We start from the raw sequence: 12,274 nt of genomic DNA on the forward strand, positions 1-12,274 counted from the left end.
AACAAAATTGAATAATGCCGTGAGGTGGGAGAAGTTTATTCTGCCCTCTGTTGAACTCACATTGGATATGCCAGGTACAGTAAAGTTCTTCACCAATTCAGATGCAAACTCAGGGTTCTGGCTGATCTGTTTAGCTCCAGAGTCACAGAAGCTCACAACCTGTATCACACCATATGGGCACCATGCCTTCAAGAGACTCCCTTTTGGCATCTCATCAGCCCCTGAACTCTTTCAGATGAGGATGAACCAGATTTTGGAGAGACTGGAAGGAGTAGTCTGCCACATGGACAATATACTCATCTTCGGAGACTCAAACGAGGAACATGACAAAAGAGTGGAAGCTGCCTTGGAGAAACTGAAACAGGCTGGAATCCCCCTAAACAAAAAGAAATGTGAATTTGGAAAGTTGGAAGTGAAGTTCTTAGGCCACCAAATGTCCTCAGAGAGAGTGTAACCAGATTCAGACAAACTGGCGGGAGTTCAGAACATGGAAAAAGCAATGAATGTATCAAAGATCTGCCGTTTCCTACGAATGGTAAACCACTGGGAAAGTTCATTCCAGATTTGACAGATAAAACAAAGCTATTATGTGACCTCCTCTCTCAGAGAAATGTTTGGACCTGGGACACACCACAGGAGAAGTAATTCTCACCACTTAAAGCAGAGCTTATCACTCCGCAGATGAGAACAGTGGATGGCTTACCTCCATGTCTGCAAGGATTCAGAATGAGGCTTATGCAACATTGTACTGACATTGAACTTGTCCTTGGGAAATATTTCACAACTCAGTCGAGGATGACATGCAAAAGTGAGTGAACGGAAGCTGACTCCACCCTCACAGAAGATACCAACATCTGCTTAGCTCATACGTGAAAACTTTCCTGCACCACAGAGGAAATGGGATGAAATTCACACTGAGTTGAAAAAGGACCAAATCTGCAGCAAAGTCATGCAATTCTACGAATGTGGACAGCCAGCTGATCCAAAAGGAGCTCACAAACTCAGACTTTACTGGCTTGAAAGAGGCACACTCACTATTCTTGATGGTTTGCTGCTAAAGGGATCCAGACTCATCATTCCTGCTTCTATGCACGCCAAAATCATCAGTTAAATCCACTGAGGACATCAAGGCATCGAAAAATCTCGCCTAAGAACAAGGCTGGTAGCCTGGTCTGAGCATTCATCTGGGAGATTACATAAAGCAATGTGAAACATGCAGAAAACTGCACAGAAATCATGCTGAACCTCTCTGTCCCCCCAGAATTCCCAGACTTTCCGTGGAAAATTGCAGGCACGGACATTCTTGATCTGAAAAGTGACAAATATCTTTTCACTGTGGTTACTACTCAAAGAATGGTGAGGTGTCCAAGCTGTCTTCTACATCCTCAGCAGCAGCTATTCAGCACCTGAAAGCTGTATTCACTCACCATGGAATACCCAGAGACACTAAATTAGCTACTCAGTCAAAGCCTTTGCTAGGGACTATAAGGTGAAATACCAGACAAGCAGTCCAGCGTACCTCCAGGTAAATGGAGAAGTGGAAAGAACAGAGCAAACTGTTAAAAGTCTCCTACTGATGGCAAAATACCCCTACAAAACACTGCCTGCTTATCGGCCCACACCTCGTGTGAATAGCTACAGTCCATCAGAGCTGTCAGTGGGATGGAGACTGAGAACAAACCTGCCTGTTCTTCCTTCCCTTCTCCAACCTCACTCACTGGACTTAGACAAAGCGAGAAGTTTTGAGACAACACAGCGTGAGAAAACGAAGAGCATGCATGATCTCAGGCACAGAGCAAAACATTTGTTGCCGCTCAGGAGTGACAAAGCTGTTTGAGTTTCAGACTAATTCATCAAAGAGACAATAGTCTGGCAGTATGTACCATGATCATTTGTGATCAGAACATCACCAGGTGAAATCAGGCGGAAGAGGCATGTGCTCATGCACCTTCGAAGTCCACAAAAGGTAGAGAAAGAAAGAAATGGTCTTCATGATGAGGACCATTTACCTGAGGTGGATGCACTTGTTCAAGAATCTCCATCTGATCCAAGACTTCCAGGAACCTATACCAGATTGGGTTGTTGTTCTGTGCAACTACAGAGATATACTGCATAGCCATGGCTTATACTCGTAGCTGAAAGAAGCCCATAGTTGGGAGCTTAACATCAAAGGATATACTTTGTATCAAAAGGACAGGCAGGGAGGCATAGGCAGTGGTGTGGCTCTGTTGGTAAGAGAGGGAATTACAAATATTTAGAAAGGTGACATAGGGTCAGATAATGTTGAATCTTTGTGGGTGGAGTTATGAAACTGCAAGGGTGAAAAAACCATTATAGGAATCATATATAGGCCTCCAAATAGTAGCCAAGATGTGGGGTTGAGATTGCAAAGGGAGCTGGAAAGAGCATGAAATAAGGATAAAGTCACAATTATAATGGGGGTCTTCAATATGCAAGGTAATTGAGAAAATTAGGTTGGTGTTGGATCACAAGTGAGGGCATTTGTTGAATGCCTACAAGATGGCTTTTTAGAGCAGCTTGTGCTCAAGCCTACCGGGGAAAGGCCATCCTAGGTTGGGTGTTTTGTAATAACCTAGATTTTATTAATCAGCTTAACATAAAGGAACCTTTAGGAAGCAGTTATCATAATATGATTGAATTCATACTGCAATCTGAGTGTATATCAGTATTGCAATGGAATAAAGGGAATTACAGAAGCCTGAGAGAAGAACTTGCACAGGTGGATTGGAAGAGGATATGAGCATAGAGGTGGCTGAAGTTTCTGGAAATAGTTCACAAGGCGCAAGATAGATATGTCCCACAGAAGAAATTGATCTCAAATGACAGGGGTAGGCAACTGTGGCTGACAAAAGAAATTAAGGACTGCATAAAAGCCAAGGAAAGGGCATATAAGGTAGCAAAAGTGATTGGGAAGTTGGATGATTAGGAAGCTTTTAAGATCCAACAAAAGCAACTAAAAAGCTATAAGAAGGGAAAAGATGAAATATGAGGGCAGACTAGCTGATAAAACAAAGCAGGATAGTAAAAGTTTTTCAGTTATATAAAGAATAAAAGGGAGGTGAGAGTTGATATTGGACCACTGGAAAATGATCCTGGTGAGGTAGTAATTGGGGACAAAGAAATGGTAGATGAACTTAAGTTCTGCTTTCAGTCTTTACTGTGGAGGACACTAGCAGTGTGCCAGAGGTCCGTGAGTGTCAGGGAGCAGGAGTGAGTGCCATTGCTATTACAAAGGAAAAAATGCTTAGCAAACTGAAAGGTCTTAAGGTGGATAAGTCACCTAGACCAGATGGACTACATCCCAGAGACTTGAAAGAGGTTGCTGAAGAGATAGTGGATGCATAGGTCATGATCTTTCAAGAATCACTTGATTCTGGCATGGTCCCGAAGGACTGGAAAATTACAAAATGTCACTCCATTCTTTAAGAAGGGAGGAAGACAAAAGAGAGGAAATTATAGCCAGTTAGCCTAACCTCAGTGGTTGGGAAAGTGTTGGAGTCTATTATTAAGGATGAGGTTTCAGGGAGACTAATGATAAAATAAGTCAAAGTAGCATGGTTCCTGTAAAGGGAAATCTTGCCTGACAAATCTGTTATAATCCTTTGAGGAAGTAACAAGCAGGGTGGATAAAGGCGAGGCAGTGGATGTCATTTACCTAGATTTTCAGAAGACATTTGATAAGGTACCTCACATGAGGCTGCTTAACAAGATAAAATTGTACGGTGTTACAGGAAATATACTGGCATGGATAGAGGAATGACTGACAGGCAGGAGACAGAGTGGGAATAAAGGGAGCCTTTTCTAGTTGGCTGCCAGTGACTAGTGATGTTCCTCAGAGGTCAGCATTGGGACCACTACTTTATATATTGCTTGTCAATGATTTAGATAGTGGAATTGAAGGTTTTGTGGCAAAGTTTGTGGATGATACAAAGATAGATGGAGGGGTAGGTAGCGCCGAGGAAGCAATGCAATTACAGCAGAGCTTAGACAAATTGGAAGAATGGGCAAAAAAGTGGTAGATGGAATATGGTGTTGGGAAAAGTATGATAATGCAATTTGGTAAAAGGAACAATGGTTCAGAATATTATCTAACTGGGGAGAAAATTCAAACATCAGAAGTGCAAGGGGATTTGGGAGTCTTCGTGCGAGACTCTCTGAAGGCTAATTCACAGGTTGAGTCTGTAGTAAAGAAGGCAAATGCAATGTTGGCATTTATTTCAAAGGGAATGGAATATAAAACAAGAAGATAATGTTGAAGCCTTATAAGACACTAGTCAGGCTGCACTTGGAGTATTGTCAACTGTTTTGGGCCCCATAACTCAGAAAGGATGTGTTGTCATTGGAGAAAGTCCAGAGGAGGTTCATGAGGACAATTCTGGGAATGAAGGGGTTAACATATGAGGAGCATTTGGCCGCTTCAGGCCTGTACTCACTGGAATTTATAAGAATGCACGGGGATCTCACTGAAACCTGCGGAATGTTGAAAGGACTAGATAGGGTGGATGTTGAGAGAATGTTTCCTCTGGTGGGGGTACTCAGATCCAGAGGGCACAACCTCAAAATTGAGGGGTGACCTTTTAGAACAGAAGTAAGGAGGCATTTTTTTAGTCAAGAGTGGTGAATCTGTGGAATGCTCTGCCACAGACTGTTACTAGAAGTTGATAGTTTCCTGATTGGTCATAGCACCAAAGGATATGGTGGGAAGGCAGGTGTATGGGGTTGAATGGAATCCGGGATCAACTATGATGAAATGGCACAGTAGACTCGATGGGCTGAATGGCCTAGTTCTATTCCTATGTCTTACGGACTAGCCGAATAGCTTAGGGTAAGTGACTAAGGAAGCAGAATAATCCTCTCACTTTGCCGGACTGTTCAGGTAGTTCACCCTGACCTCCATTAGATTTAGTTCTTTTTAAAAAAAAGAGTTCTAATGTTGAAAACATTTCACAAAATGAGATTGTTCTTAAAAAAAAAGAAACTGGTGAAAAAAAAAGGAAAGCAAAAAGAGAGATTGTTAAAACAAAGAGAAAGACCGTTGTAATGTTGGCAACTCTTTTTCATGTTTATGTAAGGAGCATAAGTTATGCGTGATGTGTAAAGTGAACTGAATTGCTCAATTCCAGTGATTATAATTTCAGTGCAATTCTATGGACGAGAAGTACATACCTAGCTTTTCTTTTTTCCCCCCAAGAAGGGGAGATGTTGTGGTAGTTAACAGTGTTATTCTTCTGCCACCCAGTTAGCCATTCCCACATGGGAGGGGTTCACATACTGCTCAAACAGAGTGATCAATGAAGTTCCGTTGAATATCCCGCATACCCTCTTCTCATTGCTACCAGGGTAATGTTCATGGACCCTTCTTAATCTGATAGCAGAGGGGAAGAATTTGCACCCGAAATGTTAAGTGTGTGTCTTCAAGCTCCTGTACCTCCTCCTTGATGGTAGCAATGAGAAAAGGACACGTCCTGGGTGGTGAGGGTCTTTAATGATTGACGCCCCTTTTTTGCGGCATTGCCTTTTGAAGATCTCCTCGATACTTGGAGGTGTTGTGGCCGTTATGGGACTGGCCGAGTTTTCAGTTTTCTGTGGTGCCTCTTGATCCTGTGCAATGTCTCCTCTCTTGTTGGTGCAGCCAGACAGCAAGCTGTCAGCGGTACATCTGTAGAAATGTCCCCAAACTCCTAACGAACTGGCATGCCTTCTTTGTGATTCCATCACACCGTTGTGCCCAGGAATCATCCTCTGAAGTGTTGATGCAGCTCAATTTAGATTAGATTAGATTCAATTTTATTGTCATTATGCCGAGTACAGACACAAAGCCAATGAAATGCATTTAGCATCTGACCAGAAATGCAAAGAGTAGTGTTGTTTACAAAATAACTGCGAATAAAAGAAGTGCTACAGCCCACAAATATAAAAGTACTGAGACAGTACAATACGGATGCAATACTGCTTAGCTCTGTGATGTGAGGTTCAGCAGCGTCACAGCCTCAGGGAAGAAGCTCTTCCTGTGCCTGCTGGTGCGGGAGCGGAGGCTCCTGTAGCGCCAACCGGATGGGAGGAGAGTAAAAAGTCCTTGGTTAGGGTGAGATGCATCCCTGATAACGCTTTTCGCCCTGGCCAAGCAGCGTTTATGGTAGATGTTCTCAATGGTGGGCAATTGGCTGCCGATAACCCGCTGGGCAGTTTTCTCCACACGCTGGAGTGCTTTGCGGTCCGATACGGGACAATTGCCATACCACACTGAGATGCATTTGGTGAGTATGCTCTCAATGGTACAGCGGTAAAAGTCCGTCAGTATCCTGGGACAGAGGTGAGCTTTCTTCATGCTCCACAGGAAATAAAGGCGCTGTTGCGCCTTTTTGATCAGGATGGAGTCTGATAGTAAATTGCCCCTGGAGTTAGCTGAGGGGTAGAATCTGAGGGGGAAGCTGTGGAAATATGGGTTAGGGTGGGGCTGAAGTAAAAATGTGTGCCTGACTTGGCAGGCTGAAAGGCCCGCTCCTGCGCTGTATGAAACTCAAGACAACTCAGAGAGCTCTTGCACAATAGACCATTGTCAAAACCATTGTGAACCCGGACGAAGTGATGCACAAAAATACAAAGCCCGTTATGTTATTGCCACGGCTTATAAATAGCCCCAAAATGTCATTGGCCCGGATGGAGAGACTGAAAGGCTGTTTTTGATTCTGATTGGTCAAAGGCCCTCTGAGCCCGCCCCACTCATTCCCACGTGACCGGTGACGTCGTGGGAGGGCCCCGCCCCTGAGCTGACCGACGCCGCGCGGAGAGCCTCGGACCGCTGTCTCTTCAGCACCATGTCTTCCGGGCCGGCTTACAACGACGAGAAGGGCTCGTCTCTGGGGGAACCCGAGTACGGACACGACCCGGCCAGCGGCGGCATCTTCTCCAGCGACTACAAACGGTAACGGGCGCCCACCACCTACAAAAGGCAGTTGCCGGGAAGGCGGCGGCAGCTGGCGCCTTTAAGAAGGGGGAAAGGCGGGCGTGTGGACAGTTTGGGCTGTTCCGGTGCGCGGTTGAGCTTTGCGTCCTTTTCCATTTGTCTGAATGCAGATTTTAAACGGAGGTGCAAAGATAATGATTGACGGTGCGGGTCGCGGCGTTGCAAAACAAATCCCTTTCGGAGGCTGCGGGAGATTGCAGCAAAGATGGAGCGAGTTGCGGGAGGGGGGAGGAGGAGGAGGTGGAAGGTGGGTAGGGTTGCACAGCCCATCCGCCCTCTGATGCATCCCACCCCCCCACCCTCACTACCCGAGCCAGTCTGGGATCCAAAGCCCCCACGGGGCTGGACTGGCCGGGGAGGGCGAGCGCAGAACGGCGCCGGTTGCCTGTCCAAGCCCGGACTGAACTGATGGGGCAGCGGATGGTGCAGAGGTCGGCGGCATCACATCCACCCCGTGCGGGGCTGTGGTGCTGACAGCGTCCTCGCAGCCCCTTGGGTCTTGGCAACCACCTCCCTGCAAAAGCCGCCCTGCAGTCCAACACGGCAATCAGTTCCTGTTGCATGACATTTCCTGTGAATGTGTCACTTTCGTCTGTTTTCCGCGCGGAACCTCTGCCATTGCCTGTGAAGGAGTTCCAGTCGCCGAGCCACATTTACATTTTGATAGCGCCTATCCTAATCTGAGCGGCCGAACTGCCACTGGAATACTAATGAAGCACAGTTGTGCTGATGCGGACATTTTATACATAGCAAACTCCCAGAAATATTGATTCGCAAAGGCAGAGTGTCCAGAAACGGCCTTTCGGCCTAAATCGTCCCTACCGACCATCTAAGCTAGTCAGACTAATTTTACCTGCGATTGGGCCGTATCCTTCTGATTCATTTTTTTTTAAATCCACGTACCTTTCTAAATACTATGTATTTTAAATGTTGTAATTGTACCAACCTGTGCTGCCTCCTCCGGCTGCTCATTCTATATACTGTATCTAGTGTAGATAAAACCTGCCCCTCAAATCCCTTTGGATTTTGGAGACACAAGAGACTGCAGCTGCTGGAATTTGCAGTAACAAACAATCTAGAGGAGGAACTCCGTGGATGGGGCAGCTTCTGTCGGGGAGGAATAGCTGATGTCTCGGATCAGAACCGTGATGTAGTCCTTTGATCTGAAATGCTTACAGTTCTGATCCTCCCCCGGGTGCTGCTTCACCTGTCGGGCACCCCCAGCAGATTGTTTGCCTCCCTTCTGATCTGGCCCCTCTCACCTTAACGCTGTGTCCCTTATCCCTTATCCTGGGGGGGGGGGAGGGAGGCTGTAATTATTCACCCTCATAATTTTACGTACTCGTATGATTTCACCCCTGTGCCGCCTTTGCTCTAGGGAAAACAATCCCAGTTTATCCAGTCTATCAAGAAGGCAAATCGAACGTTGGCCTGAATTGCCGGAAGGATTGAATTTAAGAGCGAGGGGGGAGGGGGTTATACTGTAGCCACATGTACAGGGTACTGGTGAGGCTGCATCTGGAGTCTTGAGGAAAGTTGTATTGGCTTTGGAGGAGGTTCACCAGGTTGATTCCGGAGAGATTCAGTCACCAGGACTGCACTCACTGGAACTTACCGGGATCTTAAAAGAAGCATAAAGCAATGAAAGGGATAAATAAGATAAAGGCAGGAAAGTTGTTTCCACTGGTAAGTGAGATTATAACCAGGGGGATATCACCTCAAAATTATAGGGAATAGATTTAGGATGGAGATAAGGAAGAACTACTTTTCCCAGAGATTAATGAATCCGTGAAATTCTCTGCCCAGGGAAACAGTAGAGGCTATTTCATAAGACTCAGATTTTTGCAGAGCAGGGGAATCAAGGGTTCTGGGGAAAGTCGGACAGATGGAGCTGAGCCCACGACCAGATCAGCCATGATCTTATTGAATGGCGGAGCAGGCTCGGGGCCAGATGGCCAACTTTCTGCTCCTAGTTGTTATGTTCTTAATGTGGTGATGACTTTGCTTCAGGGATGCTAACTATGGGAGAAGTGGGGAATCTCTGCAATGGTTCGATTCGATCTTGTGCCCGCTGTCTCAGGAGCAAGGCTTCATTTGATAGGGTTGTACTCTCACAGTGTGAGCCAGGAGATCTGCGACCCATTCTGTGGATGATTTCAGGCTGCACAGTGTGGTAAGCATAGTAACCCACACAAACTGCTGGAGGAACTCAGCAGGTCAGGCAGCATCTACAGGAAGTGTACATCTATGGAATAAACAGTCGACGTTTCAGGCTGAAACCCTTCATCAGGACTGGAGCAGAAGGGGGAAGAAGCCAGAATAAGAAGGTGGGGGAAGGAGTACAAGCTAGAAGGTGATAGGTGAAACCAGGTAGGTGAGGGAGGGGCAATGAAGTAAGAAGTTGGGAGGTGATAGGTGGAAAAGGTAAAGGGCTGAGGAAGAAGGAATCTGATAGGAGAGGTGATGGGAGAAAGGAAAGGAGAGGTACCAGAGGCAGGTGATGGGTGAGGTAAAGAAGTAAGAGGGGAGCCCAAATGGGGAATGGAAGGAGAAAGAAGGGAGAGGGGGAAATTACTGTAAGTTAGAGAAGTCAATGTTCATGCCATCAGGTTGGAGACGAGGGAATATGAGGTGTTGCTCCTCCAAACTGAGAGGCCTCATTATGGCGGGAGAGGAGGCCATGAACCAACATTTTGGAATGGGAATGAAGATTGGAATTAAAACGGTTGGCCACTGGGAAATCCTGCTTGTTGTGGATGGGCCAAAGGTGCTTGGCAAAGCTGTTCCCCAATCTATGTCAGGTTTCACCAATGTAGAGGAGGCTGCATCGGGACCACCAGATACAGTAAATGACCTGCCTATATCTTTTATAAACCTACTGACCCTCACAGCTATCTTGACTATACCTCCCGTTCCTATAAAAATGCCATTCTGTTTTCTCAGTTCCTTCATCTCTACCACACCTGTTCCCAGGATTGGGCTTTTCATTCCAGAATATCAGAGATGCCCTCCTCCTTCAAAGAATGAGGTTTTCCTTCTTCCACTATTGACGCTGTCCTCACCTGCATCTCCTCCATATCCCGGATATCCGCGCTCACCTCATCTTCCTGCTGCCTTAACAGGGATAGAGTTCCTCTTGTCCTCACCCACCGCCCTGTGAGCCTCCGCATCCAGCACATCATTCTCTGCAACCATCTTCAACGGCATCCTACCACTAAACACGTCTTTATCTCCCTCCTATTAGATTCCTTCTTCAGCCCTTTACCTTCTCCACCTATCACCTCCCAGCATCTCATTTCATCCCCCTACACCATCCACCTTGTACTCTTTCCTCTCGACTCCCCCCACCACCCACCTTCTAATTCTGCTCCTTCCCCCTTCCTTTCCAGTGTTGAAGAAGGATCTCATCCCCAAACATCGACTGTTTGTTCATTTCTGTGGATGCTGCCTGACCTGTTGAGCTCCTCCAACATTTTGTGTGTGTGTGTTACTCTGGATTTCCAGCAACTGCAGAATCTCTAGTTGTTACAGTGTGGCAAGTCGGGCTACTGCTTCCCCAATTCAGTGGCCCGATTTGAATCCAAACCTCAAGTGCTGACTGTGTGGAGTTTCCACATTCTGTGATTATGATTATGTGGGTTTCTTCTAGCTGCTCCTCGAAATAAAGACATGCATGACTGTAGGTTAATTTGCCACTGTAAGTTGCCCCTAGTGTGTAGGTGAGGGGTGGGATCTGGAGAGTGTTGATGAGGGTGAGGGGAGAATATATTGGGATTTGTGTAAATGGTCAACACAGACCTAGTGGGCCAAAGGACCTGTTTTATTGTCTATTCTATTTCATTTAGAAATACACTGCAGAACAGCCTTTTCTGGCTCAATCAGCCACACCGCTCAGCAACCCACCTACCTAACTGTAGCCGAATCACAGGACAATTTACAATGACCAGTTAATCTAACTGGTACGTCTTTGGTATGTGGGAGGAAGCTGGAGCACCTGGAGGAAACCCACATCTTCAAGGAGAGGATGTACAAAGGCCTTATAGAGGGAGCTGGGAATTGAACTCCAGACTCTGCACCCCGAGCTGTAATGGTGTCCCGCTGACTGCTGTGCTGCTGCGTTCTTGTACTGTGTGACTATGGCACTTGTGAAGTGTAACCGCTGTTGTGACGTAGGCATGCAGAAGCCAGCTTGCGCAAGGAATATCCCATAACCAGCAGTGTGACCCTGCCCAGGTAATCTGGTAATCGTTGACAGAATTCCACTGCCCCTCTGAAAAGGTGCCATGGGATCTTTTAGAAGGGTGGTCAGGTTTACCATCTCTCCCGAGTGGCAGTGCCCAACGTGCTCAGGTTGGGAGAATGGGCAGAGTATTTGACACTGAACATTAGTAGGGCAATTGGATAGCTTTGTGGTCTCCTATGTCGTAAAGCAGGGGTCCCCAACCTTTTTGTACCGCGGAACGGTTTAATATTGACAATATTCTTGCGGACCGGCCGACCGCTGGGGGTGGGCGTGTTCAAGTAGGGTTGCCAACTTTCTCACTCCCAAATAAGGGACAAAAGTAGCAGTCAAATACGGGACACTTGTGTTTACCCTGAGAAGGACTACCATGACTACGAAGCCTTGTGCGGGCACCTGTGTGCGCATACATGACGTGCGCATGCGTGTACGTGCCAATTTTTTTTTCTACAAATCGGTTTGGTTTAATCTTCCAGATTCTGTTAAGTGAAACTACACTATACATACATTATTTCTACTTTATATCGGCTGTGTACTTATCATATCATTTCTGCTTTTACTATATGTTAGTGTTATTTTAGGTTTTACGTGTTATTTGGTATGATTTGGCAGTTATTTCAAGTTCAACAGTGCGTGACAGGGAATGAGGAAAGGTGCAGCTGACTTGTATTGTTTCATATCGCCAAATCATATCATTTCCTTGCGGCCCGGTGGTTGGGGACCACTGTCATAAAGAGCTATGGATAATTAACAGTCAAATAAAATTCCTGCCTCAATAGGGAACATCACTTGTTGTTCAACCATTGCTACAACGTCATAGACTGGTTCTCATCCCTGTCCATAGGGAGCAGAGAACAGTACTTCTCAGTACAGGCCCTTCAGCCCACAATGTTGTGCTGACCCATATAAACTAACTCCATAATCGATCTAACCCTTCCCTTCTACAGCCCATTACCCTCCATTTTTCTTTCATCCCTCTGCCTATCTAAGAGTCTCGTAAATGTACCTAACGTATCTGGCTCTACCACCACCCCCGACAGTGCATT

At 46.2% G+C, this 12,274-nt stretch overlaps 1 protein-coding gene across 4 annotated transcripts in view; it reads left to right on the top strand.

The window, feature by feature from the left end:
* The first annotated feature begins 6,799 nt into the window (after window positions 1-6,799).
* The window catches only part of LOC140211985 (AP-3 complex subunit beta-2), a 168,041-nt gene continuing 162,566 nt past the window's right edge, over window positions 6,800-12,274 (top strand). For all 4 annotated transcript variants that reach the window (XM_072282298.1, XM_072282299.1, XM_072282300.1 and 1 more), the window contains exon 1: window positions 6,800-6,946. In XM_072282298.1, the coding sequence (XP_072138399.1) occupies window positions 6,840-6,946 (107 nt within the window). In that variant the 5' untranslated portion in view covers window positions 6,800-6,839. The remainder of the gene's footprint in view (window positions 6,947-12,274) is intronic.

Source organism: Mobula birostris, chromosome 18 (genome assembly GCF_030028105.1).
Source record: "Mobula birostris isolate sMobBir1 chromosome 18, sMobBir1.hap1, whole genome shotgun sequence".
NCBI classification, from domain to species: domain Eukaryota; kingdom Metazoa; phylum Chordata; class Chondrichthyes; order Myliobatiformes; family Myliobatidae; genus Mobula; species Mobula birostris.